The following is a 19,901-nucleotide window of genomic DNA, read 5'->3' on the forward strand; positions in this document are numbered from 1 at the left end:
CGGGGAATATTGTGGTATGATTTATTTTTAATTTTAGAGAAATTCGGGGGGGTTAATCCAAAATTCCTCCAATTTTGAAAAAAAAAAAAAAAAAAAAACGAGGTCCTATTTTACACTTTATCAGCATACTCGCCCATACATTACTATGGTTCGAAAGATTTACACCCTGTATATATATACCTCTAAATACTATTTATAAATAGTACTTATCATAAAAAAATTATATTACTCAATACATTTTTCAAAAAGTTATAGCATTATAAAGTTAAAAATAAAAAATATAAAATCGAGAATTTTAACACAAAATTGGATACGGGAGTCATTTTCTTCGTGAATACAAAATAAAGTCTGAATTTTTTTTCCTCATAATAAATTGATTTACATTAACTTTAATATATGATATATATAAAAGTGTCAGTATTTCCAGAACACTTTTAAAAGTTAATTATTTGTGAAAAAATTGTCATTTTTAATCCCCCCTGTGGGCAGGTAAAGAGTTAGATTTATAAAAAAAATATATCAAATGAAAAGTAAATATATCGTGCATCTATAAAAAAATAGTATATTGATTCAATATTGACGCGTATCCAATATATACGGTGAACACCACACACAAAATATATATATTTATTTATATAGATTCGTATAGCAAGGTTAACCGCACAATAATTACAGCGGTGGTATAGGAAAATATCAAATATAGTCTCTGACTCTATATATATATATATAGATTTAATTATTCAAACCACACCTTTGCGCAATAAGTAAACCAGTTAATAAGAATAGTAATTATAAATATAGTCACCAACGACAACGAAAAAAAACAAGGCACATGAAAAATGAAACGCCACAACGAGTCCAGGTTAACGTCACAAGAAAACCGAACAGCCAAAAGTAAAATTACACCAGTTCAGGTGAACGTCGAAACGAAACAGGACGCAATATCGGTAATCCATATTCGGCGGCGGCCTTATCTCAGTGTCAAGGGCGGGGTGACGACCGATGACAACCGATTGTCATATTAATAGCTGGACGGCTGATATCGAGAGAGACACGGGTGAGCGCCAGCCTAGAGCAAAAGGCGGTGCCGTGTCAATATTTTTAAAAAAGTTATGGCAGTTTTAAGTAAAAAAAAAATTGAAAAATTTTTGAAAATTAGCGATTTTTAAATTTGTAATTTATTTGAAGATTTCCCCCATTTACGAGTAGCGAGGGAAATTTTTTCAATTTTTAAAGGTAATGTCTTCTACTCAGGGCGTAGAATTCTACAATTTGCGAGGCCCAGGGCAAAAATGACCATTTTTTTTTTGCTCATCAATAGCCAGAGTACCAGGCTAGTACCTAGGGCCAAATAATTTTATAACAACAAAACGTAGATAACAACACTTCATTTTTATCATTATTATAAATAAAAATACAACAAAAATGTTTTTATACAACTTTTAAAAACTTATAAAGAAAAAAATTAAACAACTATTTATTGTTAATTTTAATATAAAATTATTTATGACTCCTTTGTAATAAAATTCATAAGTACCCACAGTGGCTTTTTAATATTAGTCAAAAATTTACTTTAATTTAATAATATTAAAAGAATAAAAAACAATGTCTTATTTAAACTGACCTTCGTTAAAACAATTTAAATTACATAAAATCAATTTTGCTGGCTTTTATTTCGGCAAACTTTTCAATAATATCGTCATAATCTAAATTTTCACACAGATCACGTTCGATTGTAATAATTCCTAGATAAGAAAGACGATTTTGTGTCATAGATGTCCTTAAATAATTTTTTATGATTTTTAACTTGGAGAAACTTCTCTCTGCGTTTGCTGTGGTTATCGGAAGGGTCAATAATATTTTAATGCAATAGAAATGTTTGGAAATGAGCCACATGTTGTTTCTATTAAATTAAGACATTCTATAGAAGTCATTTGTTCAAAATTCTACAAAAAAATTTTAATTCGTCAAAAAGTTCAATACCATTTATATCATTATTTTCACTATCTTTTAATAAAATTTCCAAATCCATACAATGTTTTCTTAACGTTTCTTCGTCAAATGTTTTTAAATTTTCAATATTATATAAAAATCCAAAATATTCTGAATGATGAGATAGTTGTTCAAAACGTTCATTAATTGATACGATTGTTTGATCTATTACGGCTAGAAAATAATCATCGTAAAATGTTTGCTCAGCTGAATTTAGACGTGTATCTTTGCTTTCATAATTGAACTGCCTAACTTTTTTTTGAATTCTAGATTGTTTAAAAACTACTTGAATATCAAGGCCTTCACATAAATTTTGCGCAATTTTTTTTGACGACTCAAACCCTTCATTTTTAAAATTATAAAAAAAATCTTTAAGACCACTTAACAACTGTACAGCATTACTCAATTCCATATTTTTGCTCTGAAGACTCTTACTAATTTTATTTATAGCAGATAACAGTTCGTACCAAATAACAACACTTAAAATAAATTCATAGTTAGCTAATGACGAGCTTTCACTTTTTATTTTAGGATCCTTTGTTGATTCACTATTTTCTATTAAAGCGTCATGTACTTGGCATAATTGAAAACGGATAGGCTTAACCGATTCGACCCGAGATTCCCATCTAGTATCTGACATTGGTTTTAGTGTAAAATCTGAAACGTATTTGAGAAGAATAGTCCATCTTTCAGTAGAGGCAGAAAAAATAGAATAAATTTTTTGAATTACCCCAAAAAATGTCATAGCAGCTGGTACGGATGATGCCATATCTCCGAGAAGTAAATTAAGGCTGTGAGCAGTGCACGGAACAAAAAAAGCTCTTGGGTTTTCAGAAAGGATTCTTGACTGCACTCCTTGATGATGACCTATCATATTCGCCCCGTTGTCATACGCTTAGCCACGACGATTATTTAAATCTATGTTCATTAGTTTCAATTGTGCTTTTATTTCCTTTGTTAAATTCAAACCAGTCTTACTTGTAGTATGAATGAAACATATAAAATATTCATTTATTTCATATTTGAAAATGTTCGAAATTTCTATAACGCGCAATAAAAATGTAAGCTGCTCCTTGAGACCTTTATCAGGAGTTCCGTCCAATAAAATTGTGAAATATTTACTTTGTCTTACTCGATTTATTATTTCATCACGTATTTTTGTGGCAATAATATTAATAAGTTCATTTTGTATCCTAGGACCTAAATAATGATCATGGATGTCATTATTATATACACGTTTTAAATTATCAGCCATAATTAAATCAAATTTTGCAATCATTTGAAGTAAGCCTAAAAATTTACCATTATTAGCTGTATATAACTTAGAACTTGTTCCACGAAAAGCGTCATTATGCTCTGCTAAAAANTCCACGAAATGCGTCATTATGCTCTGCTAAAAATTCTATACATGCAATAATTCGTTTAAGAATATTATGCCAACGTTCTTTTTCAATATTTACATTTCTTTGAATATCATTATCTATAGTTGTATAGAGATTAAGTCTCATACGTAGTTGTAGCCATTTTTCTTGAGCTATATTATGTGAAATAGATAATTCGTGCTCTTTTAAACGTTCACTTATCTGTTTCCAATTAAAAAATCCTTCTGATGCCAATGATAATTGAGTTTGAAGAAAATAAACGACAATAGAGACAAAAAACTTGATTTAAAGATTTAGAATATAAAAGCCAATTTCTTACCACTTTTTCACCGTTCCCCATTATTTGATTATAATGTGTTATGCTGAATTTTCTACCTTCGTCGTCTGATGGAAAATTATAATTTATAATTTTTGAAGGCGAGTTCTCTTTTAAATAAACTTGTAATTTATCTGTAATATTTTGACATTTACCTGAATCGTCATAATCAATTTCATCGTCCTGTACCTTTTTGTTCTCTGTATCTTTTTGGAGTAGTAAATCTTTTGATAGTTGTTGAAGATTTTCATTTACTTCATTCTGTTGAGTCTTGCTACTGGATTGTAATTCTTTTGTTTCAATAGTAATATTGTCTAACAATAATTTTTGTTCGTTATTTTCAATGTTAACTTGATTACTAATTCCGACAACACAATCATTTTGATCTTTTTTTAAAAATTTACATAAAGAGTTTTTTAAAAGTTTATCCTTCTCTTTTTGACCATTTTTAAGTTTTCGCTTTTCAGCACCACTTTTAAATTTTCGATATTTATCACGTAATCGGCCACTCATTTTATTTTGGTACCCGATATTTAAGCTCCAACGACCACGAAAAACGAACACATACTAAAAATTACTGGTACAAACAGTTTCTTATTTCGGTGAATAAATGGTTTTATTATTATGACTATTTTTCTAAGAAATTCGTCGATTAAAATAACTTGCCTTGCCTAATCGCGTATCTCGAGTGTATGTGCATATGCGAGTTGAGTGAAAAATGAACATGGGGAAATTAGTAAACCAATTGATCTATATATCCATATAAATTATATAAATTTAATACAATATTTCGACGTTTACCTTTATAATGTTTGAAATTGTATTTCAAATGTATTATTTCTATTTAAATAGCAGGTTTTTTAAATATACAAATTTAAAAAATATAATCACAAGAACTAATTAATTTAAAATAAAAATTGCCAAGTAATATTCTACTTTTTTTTTTTTTGAAGTGCGAGAAGTGGCGGGAAGTTTACATCATCTGGCGCAAGTAGGAAAATTTTCTCAATGACCTTTTTTTACTAATAATTTTTTTACTTTAACATTTTTGAAAATGTTTATAAATATATACTACCCGGTATAATAACAATAGATCATGAAATTAAAAGTAAGTTAAATTAAACCAAATATTAAATATTTATATAAATATTATCTTACTTAAACTAATGTGACTTAACATTACTATGCTCATATGTTGGTAATAGTTGAAAAACCAAAGTGTTATGTTTATATAAATAAACAAAAAATAAAAAATACGTTTTTATTCCATAAAATTTTAAATCGTAATAATTCAACTTGACAATAACATCTTGATTACATTTATATATTATCACATATAAATTATGTTTATATAAGTTGTTAACTTCAACAACAAAGACTTCAGTATTATTGTAAAATATTAAAATGCATACTACCATATGGTTTTTAATTATTAAAATTTAAGATTGCTTTTTAATTTTAAAAGAAATTTGTAAATTTAGCTTATCACTACCCTTGAAATATTTAGTGATCTAGATTTTCCCAATGCGGAAATTAATTATTAATTTTATGTTTAGGTTTACACCATCTACAGTTGACTTTATGAATAAAACTGAAAGAATTCAATTTTTGAATTCAATTATAACAAAGGATGGTTGGAAAATGATGAAACACATAACAATAATACACAAAAATGAATATCTAAAGGTTGATGATATTTTTACTCCTGTAAATAAAACCAATGAAAATCACAAACGGTTACAGATTTCTCAATTAATGAGATGCAGATACACTGAAATACTCCACAATTATGAATACTTTTTAAAAGCCTTCTTGAATTTATGCTGGAATGAAAAAAAAAATAATACTACAAATCACTTTGTATATTGTGTTATTCAACTTTACAACTCTTTAAATAAATCTACAATTATGCTTGATCGTATGTTTACTGCATTATTAAAAATAAAAAAAATGTCAGGATTACCGACAGTAAAATCTTATCCATTGCTCATTGAAAGATTCTTTGAGTCATTTTTGAATTTTATTAAAGAATTATTTAATAAGTATCAATTCGAAGCAGACTTTAACAACGTAAATAGTGACGGCAATGGAAATATTGCAAATGCATTTTTAAATGAAGTTACGAATTTACAAGGGAAAATAATAGTTCAAAGTTTAGTAACAATGAAAAATTATAACACGAAAATTTGCTTATTCAAAGTAAAATCTCTGGAATTAGATAGTATAATAGATATCTTATTGTGTTTGGACTATAAAAATTGCAAAACGCCTCTTGGTCATTTTATTGATCCTTTGTATGAAAAAGCAAACACTTATTATGAAAATATTATTAGAAATGATTGTGAAAACATCGGTTTTTGATTAACGGATTTTTTTTTTTAATTAAACTAATTGTCGCATTATGATTTTAACATATAACATAATTAAATAAACAATAATTAAAAAACAATTTTATTTTCCAATCAAAATCATTACCTAATCTGTATTTATTATATTTAATATATTGGTAATTTTGAAAGGAAGGAGTTAAAAATAACTACTGTATAAACAAAAGTATAACAATTTTATTCAGTAAAAAGTAAAAAAAAATTTTAACATAATACGGTAATAACAATACCATTGACCGTCGCGAAAAAAAACAATTCAAATAAATGTTCTAATTAACGGTAAAATAAATTATTACTCTAAATTTCAATTTTAATTTCAACGAGTAATTTTATTACTATACTAACTTATTATATTAAATAAACGCAGTTTTTCATTATTTATATAATTTAGAGCTGGAGCCATATCAAGTTTCGTGATAATGCATCAATTTAATTAGCATTTGATTTTTTTAACCCGAGATTTCCAAAAAATATTATATAATTCGATGATTATTAACACTAACTTTTCATTTGTAGTAGTTTTATTACTGTTATGCTATTTAAAACTGTAAAAATATATCTTCTATACTTTTATACATATAACTACTTTTATTAAAATCAAATTTTCTCTAATTCATATACTTTCTTTCAAATTTGTTTAATTAGATAGTATAAAAGATATCTTATTGTGTTTGGACAATAAAAATTTTAAAACGCCTCTTGGTCATCTTATTGATCCTTTGTATGAAAAAACAAACATTTATTATGAAAATATTATTAGAAATGATTGTGAAATCATCGGTTTTTGATTAACGGATTTTTAGTTGAGAAGGTATTATAAAGTTAAAAATAAAAAATATAAAATCGAGAATTTTAACACAAAATTGGATACGAGAGTCATTTTCTTCGTGAATACAAAATAAAGTCTAAATTTTTTTTCCTCATAATAAATTGATTTACATTAACTTTAATATATGATATATATAAAAGTGTCAGTATTTCCAGAACACTTTTAAAAGTTAATTATTTGTGAAAAAATTGTCATTTTTAATCCCCCCTGTGGGCAGGTAAAGAGTTAGATTTATAAAAAAAATATATCAAATGAAAAGTAAATATATCGTGCATCTATAAAAAAATAGTATATTGATTCAATATTTTTAAAAAAGTTATGGCAATTTGAAGTAAAAAAAAAAATTGAAAAATTTTTGAAAATTAGCGATTTTTAAATTTGTAATTTTTTTGGAGATTTTTGATTTTTGACATATTGTTGAAAGAAATCGGTTCAGTGAGAGCTGAGAAAAAATGGTAACAGACATAAAATAAAAAAAAAACGCATCATAGTAAATTATTTAATTTTATTTTCCTAATATCATACGAATATATCTGATAATAATTAATAGTTATCATAAGTGCAAGTTAGAGGTGCTTAGCCCTCCAAAATTCCTGAAAAATATATGTGTTGTTATGCAATAATTTTATTTTATAAAGAGAGGAATTAAAATAGCCCTTCCAATTTTTTGATTTTAACTGTCATTTTCAATAACAATTTTAAATCTTTAATAAACTAACTAATTATTAATGATAAGTCAAATAATGTAGTTTGGTAAGAATAACATAATTAAAAATAACTTAAACACAATACATTTGACAAAACTAAATATAATTGTCTATAAATATCAAGTCAACACTGTTACAATGTAAGTTGAAATTTTATTGCGAAATATTTATATTGGATTTTATAGTATTTAATGCGTCTGTATATAAATTATACATGCAAAGTAAAATTGTTACAGTGTAAATTTGACATTTATATATTGTATATTGTTAAATTTAATTTTAACTAACTATTTAATTTAACATAACATAAACATTAAATTTATACAATTACAGACTAACAATGAACATAGTATTTTATATTTTAATGATGACTTTTTTAACGATAACACATATGTATTACTTTGTAAATTGTAAAATAAAGAGTCAAGAGTACAAAAAATACGTTATTGAAGTATTAAGCCATATGTGTAATCAACACGGATGGAATACAATGCCACATATACTTGTAAAGGATAGCAAATTTGAAAAATTAACAATAAGTGAAGCAATTAAAGAAAAAGATATAAGTTCTAGTTATATACATGTATTGCATTTATTAATCTACTCGCTCAACTGTAGGTACGCAGAAATTATTTTTTATTATGACCTATTGATAAGTATAATAATAAATAAATGTAATGATGAGTTGACCTCGAATAATACAGAAAATTTTAAAATTTGTATAATTCACCTATACGACGCTGTAAAAGATTCATCAAATATGTTTGATAAATTATTTAATGCTATGAAATTTATGAATCAGATAGATTTAAGACTCATAAATAAGTTAATAAAAGTACCAACCACATTTGTAAATGAGTTAAAACCTTTTGTAGAATTTACACGTTTAAAAGTGGATCAATTTCCTCAAGGATTGTTAAATGCAGACGAACTAAAAATTTCGCAAGAATTTTTAAGCATAAAAAATTTTCACGGTAATCGTGAGAAGATAAACATATTGAAAAATCTTATAGAAATTAATCGAGCTTTTTACTGTGTAGATGTTAATGCTATTGAACCATATTTGCGAATCGTTTACGACGAAGAATATTTTAATTGTTTAAATAAGTCTAAATTATTACAAACTGAAATTATTAAAAAAAAACTCCAAAAATTTTACTACATAACAATCGAAAATGATTTTGTTAATTGTGGATTTATGGAATTACTAGAACCTAGTAATCACAAGTAAGTCATTTGTATATAGAGTATTATTAGTTAACTTCGGAAAATATTGCCGGTATTTTATTTGAATAAATAACCATAACAATAAAATATGAGTGGTGACGTAGTTTAGAACATAAATTGTATCTTGGCAAAAAAATTAAATAACACTATAAGACACAATCGTATGATTCAGTTTAAAGTAATTAAATTATAGTTTCTAATTTAAGTGCACACTAATGTATATATATATTAGTAGGTGTTTATTTTGTACACCATCAAAGTTTTTTCATTAAAAATAGAACTTTGCGCATTAAAAAAAAAAAGTAGGAACGATTAAGAATAATTTTTGTTTAAAAAAATCTGAAAATTTTGTTTTTAATTATATCAAATTCTTTTAATAAACTCTTTTCATGCATATTTTCTATACAAAACGTATACCAAGCGTATCTCCACATATACCAAGCGTCTCGTGATTGCTTATATTTTTTTTTTAAATATTTTTTTCCCGATAGTCTTATATTTTGAATGAAAACACCTAAAAATTTAAAAATGCCACATCGGGCAGTTAGTTTTCTCGTTCATGCAATTTTCTAACGGTCATTAATCATTCATTTATCTTGTGATGCTTATATTAAATTTTAAATGATATTTTTTCATAACTCAACTGATTTTAGTTAGTAATTGTTTAAAATAACAATTTTTATAAATTTCTACCAATGTATGTTAATTTATTTAAGATAATCTAATGACTTTAAATCTAGAAGAAAAGAAAATCCAACAATCAAAGAATCAAAACCACTAAAATAATATGGACATAATTTAAGTTTAAACGTTCAAGAAATAGAACTCAACAAATTACTATAAATTACAGTTTTATTGGGCTTTTTTCAAAAATGACACTCTTAGACACCTTTTTCTTCGTCTAAGGTTTATCGTTCAATTTGTTCTATAACAATAGATATTATTGTAGTAATTTATTGTTATAAATTCCCTAATAACATTTTAATGAAAAAAAAATGCCTTTAGAGATATAGAACAATAATATGAAAACTAGAAATCCAGAGAGGCAATCACCCATCCTTTCTCTGATGCAACCATATTTTATCCACTGGATTACAAAAAATATTTCTTATAAGATTTTTTTTTTTAATTTAGTTAAATAAATGTATAGATTATATTAACTAAATTAATTGTTTTTAGACTTATTCCACCACAATTAGAAGATGAAAATTTAAAAACTGATGTTAGTTTTTTTAATACCATTATGCAAAAGGATGGTTGGAAACTGTTGAATCATATAAAAATTGTATACAACGATCAATGTCTAAACTTTGATGATATAAAATGTCAAGTAGACAACAATAACAAACATGTTATAAAAACTCACCTAGCCAAATTGTTGAGATGTAGGTACATCGAAATACTATATATTTATACTACCATATTGAGCTCCCTTATTCATATCTGTAGAAATGAAAAAAAAAATAATACACATTATTTTTTTAATTGCGTTACTCAACTATATCACATAATCAATAAATCTTCTGACATGTTTAATCGTATGTTATCAGCTTTATTAACCATTCGTTTAATAACAAAAAAAAATAAAGATCCAAAACCTCATTTATGTATAGAAAAAGTTGTCGAGATATGTATTTATTGCATCAAAGATATATTAAGTAAGTATCCTCCTAAGATATTTTTTTTCGAAAATCAAGAGAATATAAACATGAGAAATGTATACGCTCTTTTGAATGAAATTATTATATTCCTTAATGTAATCAAGGAAAAATTACTTATATCCAATTATTATGTTAAAAGATTCTGCATCATAAAAAAAAAAACTTTGGAAATAGAAGATGAAATAAATAATGCTTTAGAAATAAATTTAGTAGATAATAAAAAATCATTTGGACACCTAATTAAACCGATTTGTGAGTATTTCAATATATTTCACGATCACGTTATTAGAGATGATTGTGACAATCTAGGTTTTTCTATTTTGGGTTCAGAGTATTCAATCGAATAAGTATTTTTACATATATTTTTATCTATATAAGATATTTTCAATATTGTATAATTTATAAATTATAAGAATGTTTCGTATATTGATATTTATTATAAAATCAATAAATAATGTTTTTTGTATTTATTATTTATTTATTTCACCACAATACACAGTTGGAAGCCATACTAATTTTGCGTAGGTACAAGAATTCCACTAGTAATAACTTTCTAGAGACAACATTGAATATGAAGAGCATAACAATAAAATACAAAAAACGGTAGCTCTGAGGGGTCGCAGCACAGTATTACCTTTAACAGTATTATTAACCTAACAGTATTAAAAGTAGTGATTAAAATCACTATCATAAGAAACACTTTGATGCAAATCTTTACATAGTTTTTAATTTTAAAAAATTGATGGATTATTCAAAAAGCAACATAAACTCCTATTTCATTAATTTAATTATTAGTTTGATTATTTCTGTCTTCTTCTTCTTTGTATCTATCTTTCTCCCTTATACACGAATCCAGCCTAGAGTTAAGTGGTGATGTCCCTACATCGTTGGCATTACAAGCGTTGGGTAGACCTGTACACATGACTGGTGAAACAACTACCACACAAGTTGTCCGGCTGGTATCTAACTGTTTAGCTTAACATCAATTAGATGGCGCGCTCTAGCCGCAACTTTAGCACCTAATCGCAGTTCGACCTACATGACTGAACTGCACTAATTTTCCCTTCTTTTCCCTGCCTATGTATATGAGGTTAAATAAAAATTGTTATTGAAAAATATAGTGATAATAGCGTCGGGCGCTCAATATAAAAAATATATGACACAAAGCACCCACGCTTTTATCACAATAATACTAGTATTTTTCGTTCATTATTGTTTTAAGCTTATTTTAAAAATTATTTTTAACTCTTTAGTTCGATGTACTTTAAAAGCGTGCTTTTTTAGTTTTTTTAAACTATATTTTTTATAGTTCTGTAAAATTGCATTTTATTATCATATTGGTTTTGTTATTATTCTTAGTTTTAATTAAACATCTATTGTTACCTGGCCATTTCACTCCTCTGATTAGTGTAGGTGAACCCTCCCTATTCAGAGTACTTGTGTTTTGATCAGAAGATCCTTTCCTTTCCTATTCAAAAATACAGTCCACTCATTCTCTATAAAGAAATTATAGGTGCCGGGTTAAGCGGCATAGTATTTGCAGCCCCTGTATAAACACTAACACTTTATTCCTTAGGCCTTTTCCATTTTTAACTACTTTATTCCCTCTCACCTTTTGTTCCCGCATACATCTGAGATGGGACAATTCACCTAAGTTTTGTTCAAAACACCTCATACTGATTAGTAGTTCTGCGATGTATAAATATAATATTTGAATAAAAATGTGCTATTTTAATAAATTTATTATAAAATTGATATTCAATAATTGTATATTGTAATTTTTACTGAGAAATTCTAAAAAATTATAAAGTAGTTTTTACTTTTGAAGCAAACACGTGTAAAAATTAAATAGATAGATACAAAACTTTTTAGAAAATTTTTTTTTATTGTAAGTACGCTAAACTAAAATTTGCAATTAGATTTTTAGCTTCGATGCGAAGCTGAGAAGGTATTGGTTTTACTAAGATGTGTTTTTTTTTTTTTTTGTGTCTGTTACCACTTTTTCTCAGCTCTCACCGAACCGATTTCTTTCAATGATACGTCAAAAGATCACAAATCGTATCTAATTGAAGACATTACCCTCAAAAATTGAAAAAAATTCCCTCGTTCCCCGTAAATGGGGGAAACCTCCGAAAAAATTACAAATTTAAAAATCGCTAATTTTCGAAATTTTTTCAATTTTTTTTACTTAAAAGTGCCATAACTTTTTCAAAAATGAACATATCAATATAATTCTTTTTTATATAGATGCATAATATCATTACCTTTCATTTGGTATATTTTTTTCATAAATTTAACCCTTAACCTGCCCACAAGGGGGGATTTAAAATGACAACTTTTTCACAAAAAATTAATTTTTTTAACTTAAATTTTGAAAATGTTCCGGAAGGTCTGACACTTTTATATATATCTTAAATTAAAGCTAATGTAATATGCTTTATCATGAAAAAAAAAAATTTCGGACTTTATCTGAAGCTAATGGTGAAAATGGCTACCGAATGCTATTTTTGTGTGAAAATTTTCGATTTTGTATTTTACATTTTTAACTTTATTATGCTATAACTTTTTGAAAAATGTATGAATCATTACAATTTTTTTATGAGAAGTAGTATTTATATAGATCTTTCATTCGACATACTGTTTTTTTAAATCGGACCATTTCCCTAAATACAGGGGGGATTCAAAACATAAAAATGCATATAGAAAGTAGAACTTTTTCAACTTAACTTTTGAAAGTGTTCCGGAAGGTCTGACACTTTTATATATATCTTAAATTAAAGCTAATGTAATATACTTTATTATGGAAAAAAAAAATTTCGGACTTTATTTTATCTTCATGGTGAAAACAGACATCAAAGTTTATAAAAAAAATACGATTTTTGTAAAAAAATTCTTTTTTATATTTTTAACTTTATAATGCTATAACTTTTTGAAAGATGTATGGATCAATATAATTTTTTTTTTATAGATGCATGATGTCTTTACCTATCATTTGGTATATATTTTTTTTATATCTGACCCTTTACCTGCCCACAGGGGGGGATTTAAAATGACAACTTTTTCACAAAAAATTTACTTTTTCAACTTAAATTTTGAAAGTGTTCCGGAAAGTCTGACACTTTTATATATATCTTAAATTAAAGCTAATGTAATTTACTTTATTATGCGAAAAAAAAATTTCGGACTTTATTTTATCTTCACGGTGAAAATGGCTACCGAATGCTATTATTGTGTGAAAATTCTCGATTTTATTTTTTACATTTTTAACTTTATAATGCTATGACATATTTAAAAGTGTATGGATCAACATTATTTTTTTATAAGAAATAATATTTTTTAATAATCCCTTTTTCATTCGACATACTTTATCTTAATTAGGATATTAATAATGAACTAGCAGATCATGTAGCTTTTGGAATAATCCACCAATTTTTTAAAATTAAACACTATCTAAAGATTTGCATCGAAGCGTTTTTTTTTTATAGTGATTTTAATCACTGTCAGATATCATTATACTTGATCCATCTATGCCACGTCACCACTGTGCTGGGTTTTTTTTTTATATGTATAGTACTTGTTTTTTACTTTTTCCTATTATTTTTTTTTAAGTTAGTAAAAATATCTCTATTTAATGTAAAAAAAAAGAAAAAACTTTTCTGAAGAAAAAAACAATTGCAGGATACCCGTATTTTCACTGAGATTGGTTCTGCATTGGAGTGAGGGGCTGTTTGTTTATATGTCACTTTTATAAACATAAACGTAATTCAACAAGATTAATGATATTTTTTTTAATTTTTAGAATTTTTTTCTCGCTTTAATCCTAACTACTTGAGATTACCCTAAACTTACACTTAACACGATCTCCTACATCATCTACTCTCACATCAGCTGTCTTCATGTCACATTCAACTACATCCTCAATCTTTTTTTTGGTCTTCCTCTACCTCTTCTTCATTCAACATCCATTTCTATAACTGTTTTTACAGCTTCCGATTCCTTTCTCTTCATATCATGACCAAACCATCTAAGTCTATTTTCTCTCATCTTATCCACAATTGACGCTACACCTATACTCCTTATATGTTTGTTCCTTATCCTATCTTCTCTAGTCACTCCACTCATCCATCTTAGCATTCTTATCTCTGCTCTATTTTCTTATCAACCGCCTAATGCTATGAACCATGCATTCTTTTATCACATAATAAACTAGACGCTTCTTTCCACTTCAACCACTCACACTTAATACTATGTCTTACATCGTCGTCAATAACACCGTTCGTTTGCACAACTGATCCTAAATACTTTCCACCTCTCCAATCACGTCGTCGCCTATTGTCACTGGTCTCCTTATTTCACCTACCTCGTGTTCTCCTTTGTCAAACTCATACTCTATATACTCTGTCTTATTTCTACTTATTCTTAAACCCTTTACTTCAAGAGCTAATTTCCACACCTCTAGCCTTTGATTAATTTCCTTCCTCTTTTTTTCTATTAACACTATATCGTCAGAAAACAACATGCACTACGGCACCTCTCCTTGTATGTCTCTAATAAATTCATCAATGTATAAAAAGTAAGTAAGGACTTAAAGCAGAACCTTGGTACACACCTACTTTTACCTTAAACCCTTCTGTTACTCCTCCTACGCTTTTTACCCTGGTAAAAGTGCCATCATACATATCTTGTATTATATTAATGTACCTTTTCGGGAATCCTTTTCTCATTAATACCCATATTAAAACCTCTTTTGGTACTATATCGTGCATTTTCTCCAAATCTATAAATACTATACACAGCTATTTTTCTTTTCCCTAAACATTTATATTAGTTGTCTCACACATAAAACTCACTCCATCATTGACTTACTAGGCATAAAACACACGGAGTGGGAAAATTCAATTTAAACCCGTTTCTTCTAGTATGTTTTATAAAGGCAATTTTAATAAATGTTTAACATAATTTAATGAGTAATTCAAAAAACACATTTCACAACTTTTTTTTTTATCCATATTTTTTATTTGAAAATTAACTTACTTTACAAAGCATTTTTCCTCTTATATTTTCCATTAACTGCCGCCATTCTGCACTAATTATCCTTTCTACTGATAATAGTATTTCTATATTAAATCTTATGTATTGTCGTACGTCGGTAGTGCCCCAACTTAGACACAAAAGTTTAACACAAGTTTATTAATGTTTTATATATATATATTGACGACGTTCGTCGTTCGAGCTCTTCTCGAGTCCTCCCGTTGGATAAACTGATCAGCCCCAATCTCTCTAATTAGTGGACTACTAAAGGGGTAGAGTTTAGACCCGTCAGCACAGTCTAGCTCAAAAGTAGCAGACTGAAGGGTGGCTCATTGTCAGCCACCAGCACAACTACTTTTTTACTATACCCACTAAAGGACGGTTAAGCCCAAAAACTAGCCAGCTCGTACACTAATTATTAAGATTGACTAAAGGACCAGCAGTCCTACCTAGACTCTAGCCGCACACACACACACAAATTCTAAGAACACGGTGAATAAAATATTTGCGCTAAGGCCAGATTTTTAATTAGATATTTTATTTAAAAACGTATTAAACACAAAGTCAAATATAATATAAAAATTTAACACAAAAATTAATTAAATCTTACAAAAATATAAAGTTATTCTTACACCAACGACCTAACTTGTAACTCGACGTTTCTTCGACAAAACGTCCAGTCTCGTCTCGCCCAGTATCGTTTTTCATCCTTTTTTATGTTTCCCTTTTATATTCTTTTTCCCACCATTATTAATTTGCTTACCCTGCATTTCACTTCTACATGACACCACTGTATTGCTTGAGAATTTTAAAATTGCTTACTGTTGCCTTAAACCCCGTATTATACTAAAATCGACGTTATTCAGCTATTTACTACAGTATGCTTATTTTAATGGCATACATAAGATGGAAAATCATTATATGTCTTTAATAACGTATTTGACAAATGTTATCCACTAACATTTGTGCATTATTATTATTAGGGTAATAATTATTACCCTAAGTAACTAATTTTATTAGTTACTTCATTGTCATTGAACTGTAAAAAATCTTCTTCTGTGTCACTCTTCATACTTTGTTCTAGTGACATTATTTGGGTCATATAATTATCCTTTTCATAGTTTTAAACTAAATGATCTATTAAATGTTATCTAATAATAATTCACATATTTCATTAACATTCATAACATCATAAAAAGAGTTTCATCTAAAAATCAAAATATAAGTAAACATTTTTCAAGTTATAAGTATAATTTTAATATTCTATTTATTTTACCTAGTTGCATGACTAAGAGTTGTGTAGACTAATTTTGTTTATAAATAATGCATTACATTCAGAAAAAATATATCAGTCTTTTATAAGTTCCATTATTAAGTGCTTCTAAATAATCTACTGTTGCAACAAAATTGAATGTATAAAAATCTTTGGCGTGAAGGTAGAACCAAAAGTTCAAAATTGTTTCTGGTCAAATCATCATCTAATACATCATAAATTGACACAACCTTTTCCTCATTTACATTTACAAGTCATCAGGTTGGTTTGTCAATTTCTAAAGAAAATTAAATACATTAGTATAATTTAAATTTCAACAATATATTTTGTTACACTATTTAAACTAAACATAAAAATGATCGTTGGGGAGATCTCCTTACGTTTGGGACGCAAGGAATCGTCCTCCCCCAGCTCAGCCACCTCCACCCCTATGATTGGACCCCAAAGTCCCATCCTTGCCGAACCACCCCTAGATGCGCCCCGCAATCTCACCAGTATGGAGGGTTTTGGTGACGTATCTAGGGGGTTGGCCGTCGTCGAGTCCGTTCCTGATTCCAAGCAATCCGTTGCCAATACTCTCTCAGTTATTTCACCGGTGGGAGTGGCTTTGTCACCACTACTCCCTGCAGTCGCAGTACCAACCCCGTGGTTGGCTGCAGGAGCCTGCCTCAACACTCTTGCATTTGGCGTCTATTCGTTTGATAACGACACCTGGTGGGTACACCCCCCACCAACCGCCGGCACTGGGGCATCTGAATCCCCTGATGCAGTAACATTTACTCCATTCATTACCATTATCATAGAATATAATATGATTTGAGGGGGCTGCCCTCATAGCCAGTCCTTCTAGCCAGTGAGTGGCTAACTCATTGGTTGCGTAATCCAAGTCGTCCCGTTCTCACCCAAACGCTACCGCTTATTCGTCCATAAAAGCTTATTTCACGGCTACCTTGTATATCTACAGGTTAACAAGCGTTTGGGCGGCTCGCTGTCCGCGACCGCTTATTCGTCAGCTCAAATTAATGGGCTGCCTATTTCGCGGCTAACCTGCATATCTGTAGGCCGTTCCTCCATCCGCAACCTGAGGACGCACCCGATTCCCCTAGCTAAGAGGCTGCGTTCGTGCCGACGTTTCGTAGCCCCGTAGAGCCCGATCACACCGACACAGTAGAGCAGTGCAACGGAAGGCGCCCTCCTGGTACCCGCTAATTGGACACCGAGGGCTTTGAGGTTAACTACAACCATCGCGGTCTTTATGACCACGATAGATGTACCTTTGATCCTCCTTGAATGGCCCGATCACCACAGCCTCTGCTCTTGGGGTGTACAAGTAACCCATACGAGAGAAATTGCTGGCTATATCTGAGGTTGTAAATAGTACATATTCTCCTACCGGCGTTCGGTTTTTTTGAACTTTTGACAAAGTTTCGAGACGAGTCCAAGCAATAATTATACACCACATAAAAGCTCATGAAATTTCCTATCGAATAACATAAGTTGCAAATGGTACTCAAGTGTCCAAGATGAGAGAAATTGCTGAGCCATATCATCGATTCTAAAACGTGTAAATTCGGGCGAATTGCTCTCGGATAGTTGCGTTTTTGACGATTAAAAATTTAATCTTCCAAATTTATAGAATAAAAAATGTATTCATAATCGTTATGCTTAATAATCTATTTATTTGATTGTCATAAATTGAAATGTTAATTCATAATCCCCTCCCATTAGACTCTTACTAATAGATATTAATTGTTTATGTAAACATATTTATGAAAACTACTATGGGTATTATTTGGTATAACTGACCTATTAATAATATTTAACACTCAATACCGTGTCCCACTTATTTTTCTAAAAATTTTATAACCATTTATTATTTTTTATATGTTTAAAATTTTATTTTGGAATTATCAGACTGTCCGCAGTCTATCATAAGTTTTGTTAGTAACTGTGGTGTGGTTACAATCAGTATAAATATAAATAATTTCTCGACGACCTAGAAAAAAATAATGATAGTGAAATGTCTTCAAATTAAAATCATTTTGTAAATAATATTATCTTTTCTTTTTCAGTGCTGAGTGAAATATATAAATTATTTTACCTTTCCTTTTCTGCAGACTTTTATATTGCTCAAAATGAGTGATGCCATATTGGCTTAAGGTGCTTTTGTCTTTTTGGAATTCTACCACAAATTTCTTCTGCATTTAAGTAAGCATTTTCTCCTTTACTCTTTAAAAAAGTGAGAACTTCACTAAGTTTACCTTAAATTAATTTATTTTCTTATTACTGAACCTGTAGCAACCGAATAAATAGTAAACGAACTTTCAGGGTTGGTTTTCATTTTCTTTATCATTTGTAGTTGTTCTACGTTGCACATAATTTGATATGATAGGTATCAACTACAAAATTAAATAATTTTACTTTGTAATTTAATAATTTTTTTACTTTATTTGTGTGTGCTACTACTAGTCTATAATATTCTTTAAAAAAAAAAATGATTAATAGTTTCTCCTAAATTAACAATTATAATCAAATTTTATAATACGCTCAATTGATTAAATCTTTTTAACAACTTTTATTTAATTGGTTCATTTAGTTAAAGTAAATCATTAAAATTAATTATGTTCTGAATATTTCAGCTGCAGAACCTTTTTAAACACCAAAAGTTACTAGGAAATGATAATTATTACTTCTATTTAAGTTATCTATTACCATAAAAATGCAAAAAAATATTGAACTACTCTGATAAATTTACTATAAATTGTAATTATAAAACTTTCTGACTGCATATTAATCTAAACGATACAATTTTTTTAATTCTCATAAAATTTTCTATTTAATGATGTCAATTTCAAACTTGCCAATTGAGCTAAAAATTAAGGTAAAATAAATACATTTTTTTTTATTATAAACCTTCACAAAAATCAACTTTAAACGATTAAAAAAATAGGTTATACTAGGTCATTTTCCTTATTTTTAACATATTAACAATCAAAATCATTATTAATTTAAAACAATTTTTTTTTGTTCTTGATTATTTTTTTTTTATACGTAAATACTTATTTTTAATAATAAGTAATTATAAATCAAATAACT

General features: G+C 28.0%; 2 protein-coding genes across 3 annotated transcripts in view; both read left to right on the forward strand.

Annotated features, from left to right (window-relative positions):
* LOC126896870 (uncharacterized) overlaps nucleotides 1–6,338 on the forward strand; it is an 8,942-nt gene extending 2,604 nt beyond the window's left edge. The window contains exon 2 of the mRNA XM_050670012.1: nucleotides 5,247–6,338. Within this exon, the coding sequence (XP_050525969.1) occupies nucleotides 5,247–6,051 (805 nt within the window). The 3' untranslated portion in view covers nucleotides 6,052–6,338. The remainder of the gene's footprint in view (nucleotides 1–5,246) is intronic.
* A 1,488-nt stretch (nucleotides 6,339–7,826) lies between these two features.
* On the forward strand, nucleotides 7,827–10,953 carry LOC126896868 (uncharacterized). 2 transcript variants are annotated; one of them, XM_050670009.1, is made up of 3 exons: nucleotides 7,827–8,587; nucleotides 8,654–8,840; nucleotides 10,020–10,953. In XM_050670009.1, exons 1-3 carry the CDS (start codon nucleotides 7,954–7,956, stop codon nucleotides 10,846–10,848), a joined length of 1,650 nt encoding a protein of 549 aa, XP_050525966.1. In that variant the 5' UTR covers nucleotides 7,827–7,953; the 3' UTR covers nucleotides 10,849–10,953. The 2 variants fall into 2 exon arrangements, with proteins under 2 accessions (XP_050525966.1, XP_050525965.1); XM_050670008.1 differs by having other exon boundaries at nucleotides 7,827–8,840.
* Nucleotides 10,954–19,901: the final 8,948 nt, after the last annotated feature.

This window comes from Daktulosphaira vitifoliae, unplaced genomic scaffold (genome assembly GCF_025091365.1).
Source record: "Daktulosphaira vitifoliae isolate Bord-2020 unplaced genomic scaffold, ASM2509136v1 Scaffold_1, whole genome shotgun sequence".
Lineage (NCBI taxonomy): Eukaryota > Metazoa > Arthropoda > Insecta > Hemiptera > Phylloxeridae > Daktulosphaira > Daktulosphaira vitifoliae.

Bases quoted from the DNA above. Each gene is read 5' to 3' on its own strand.
- LOC126896868 (XM_050670008.1), top strand. From the start codon at position 7,954: ATGAACATAGTATTTTATATTTTAATGATGACTTTTTTAACGATAACA. The intron at 8,841-10,019 runs GTAAGTCATTTG...AATTGTTTTTAG, and splicing joins CTAGAACCTAGTAATCACAA to ACTTATTCCACCACAATTAG.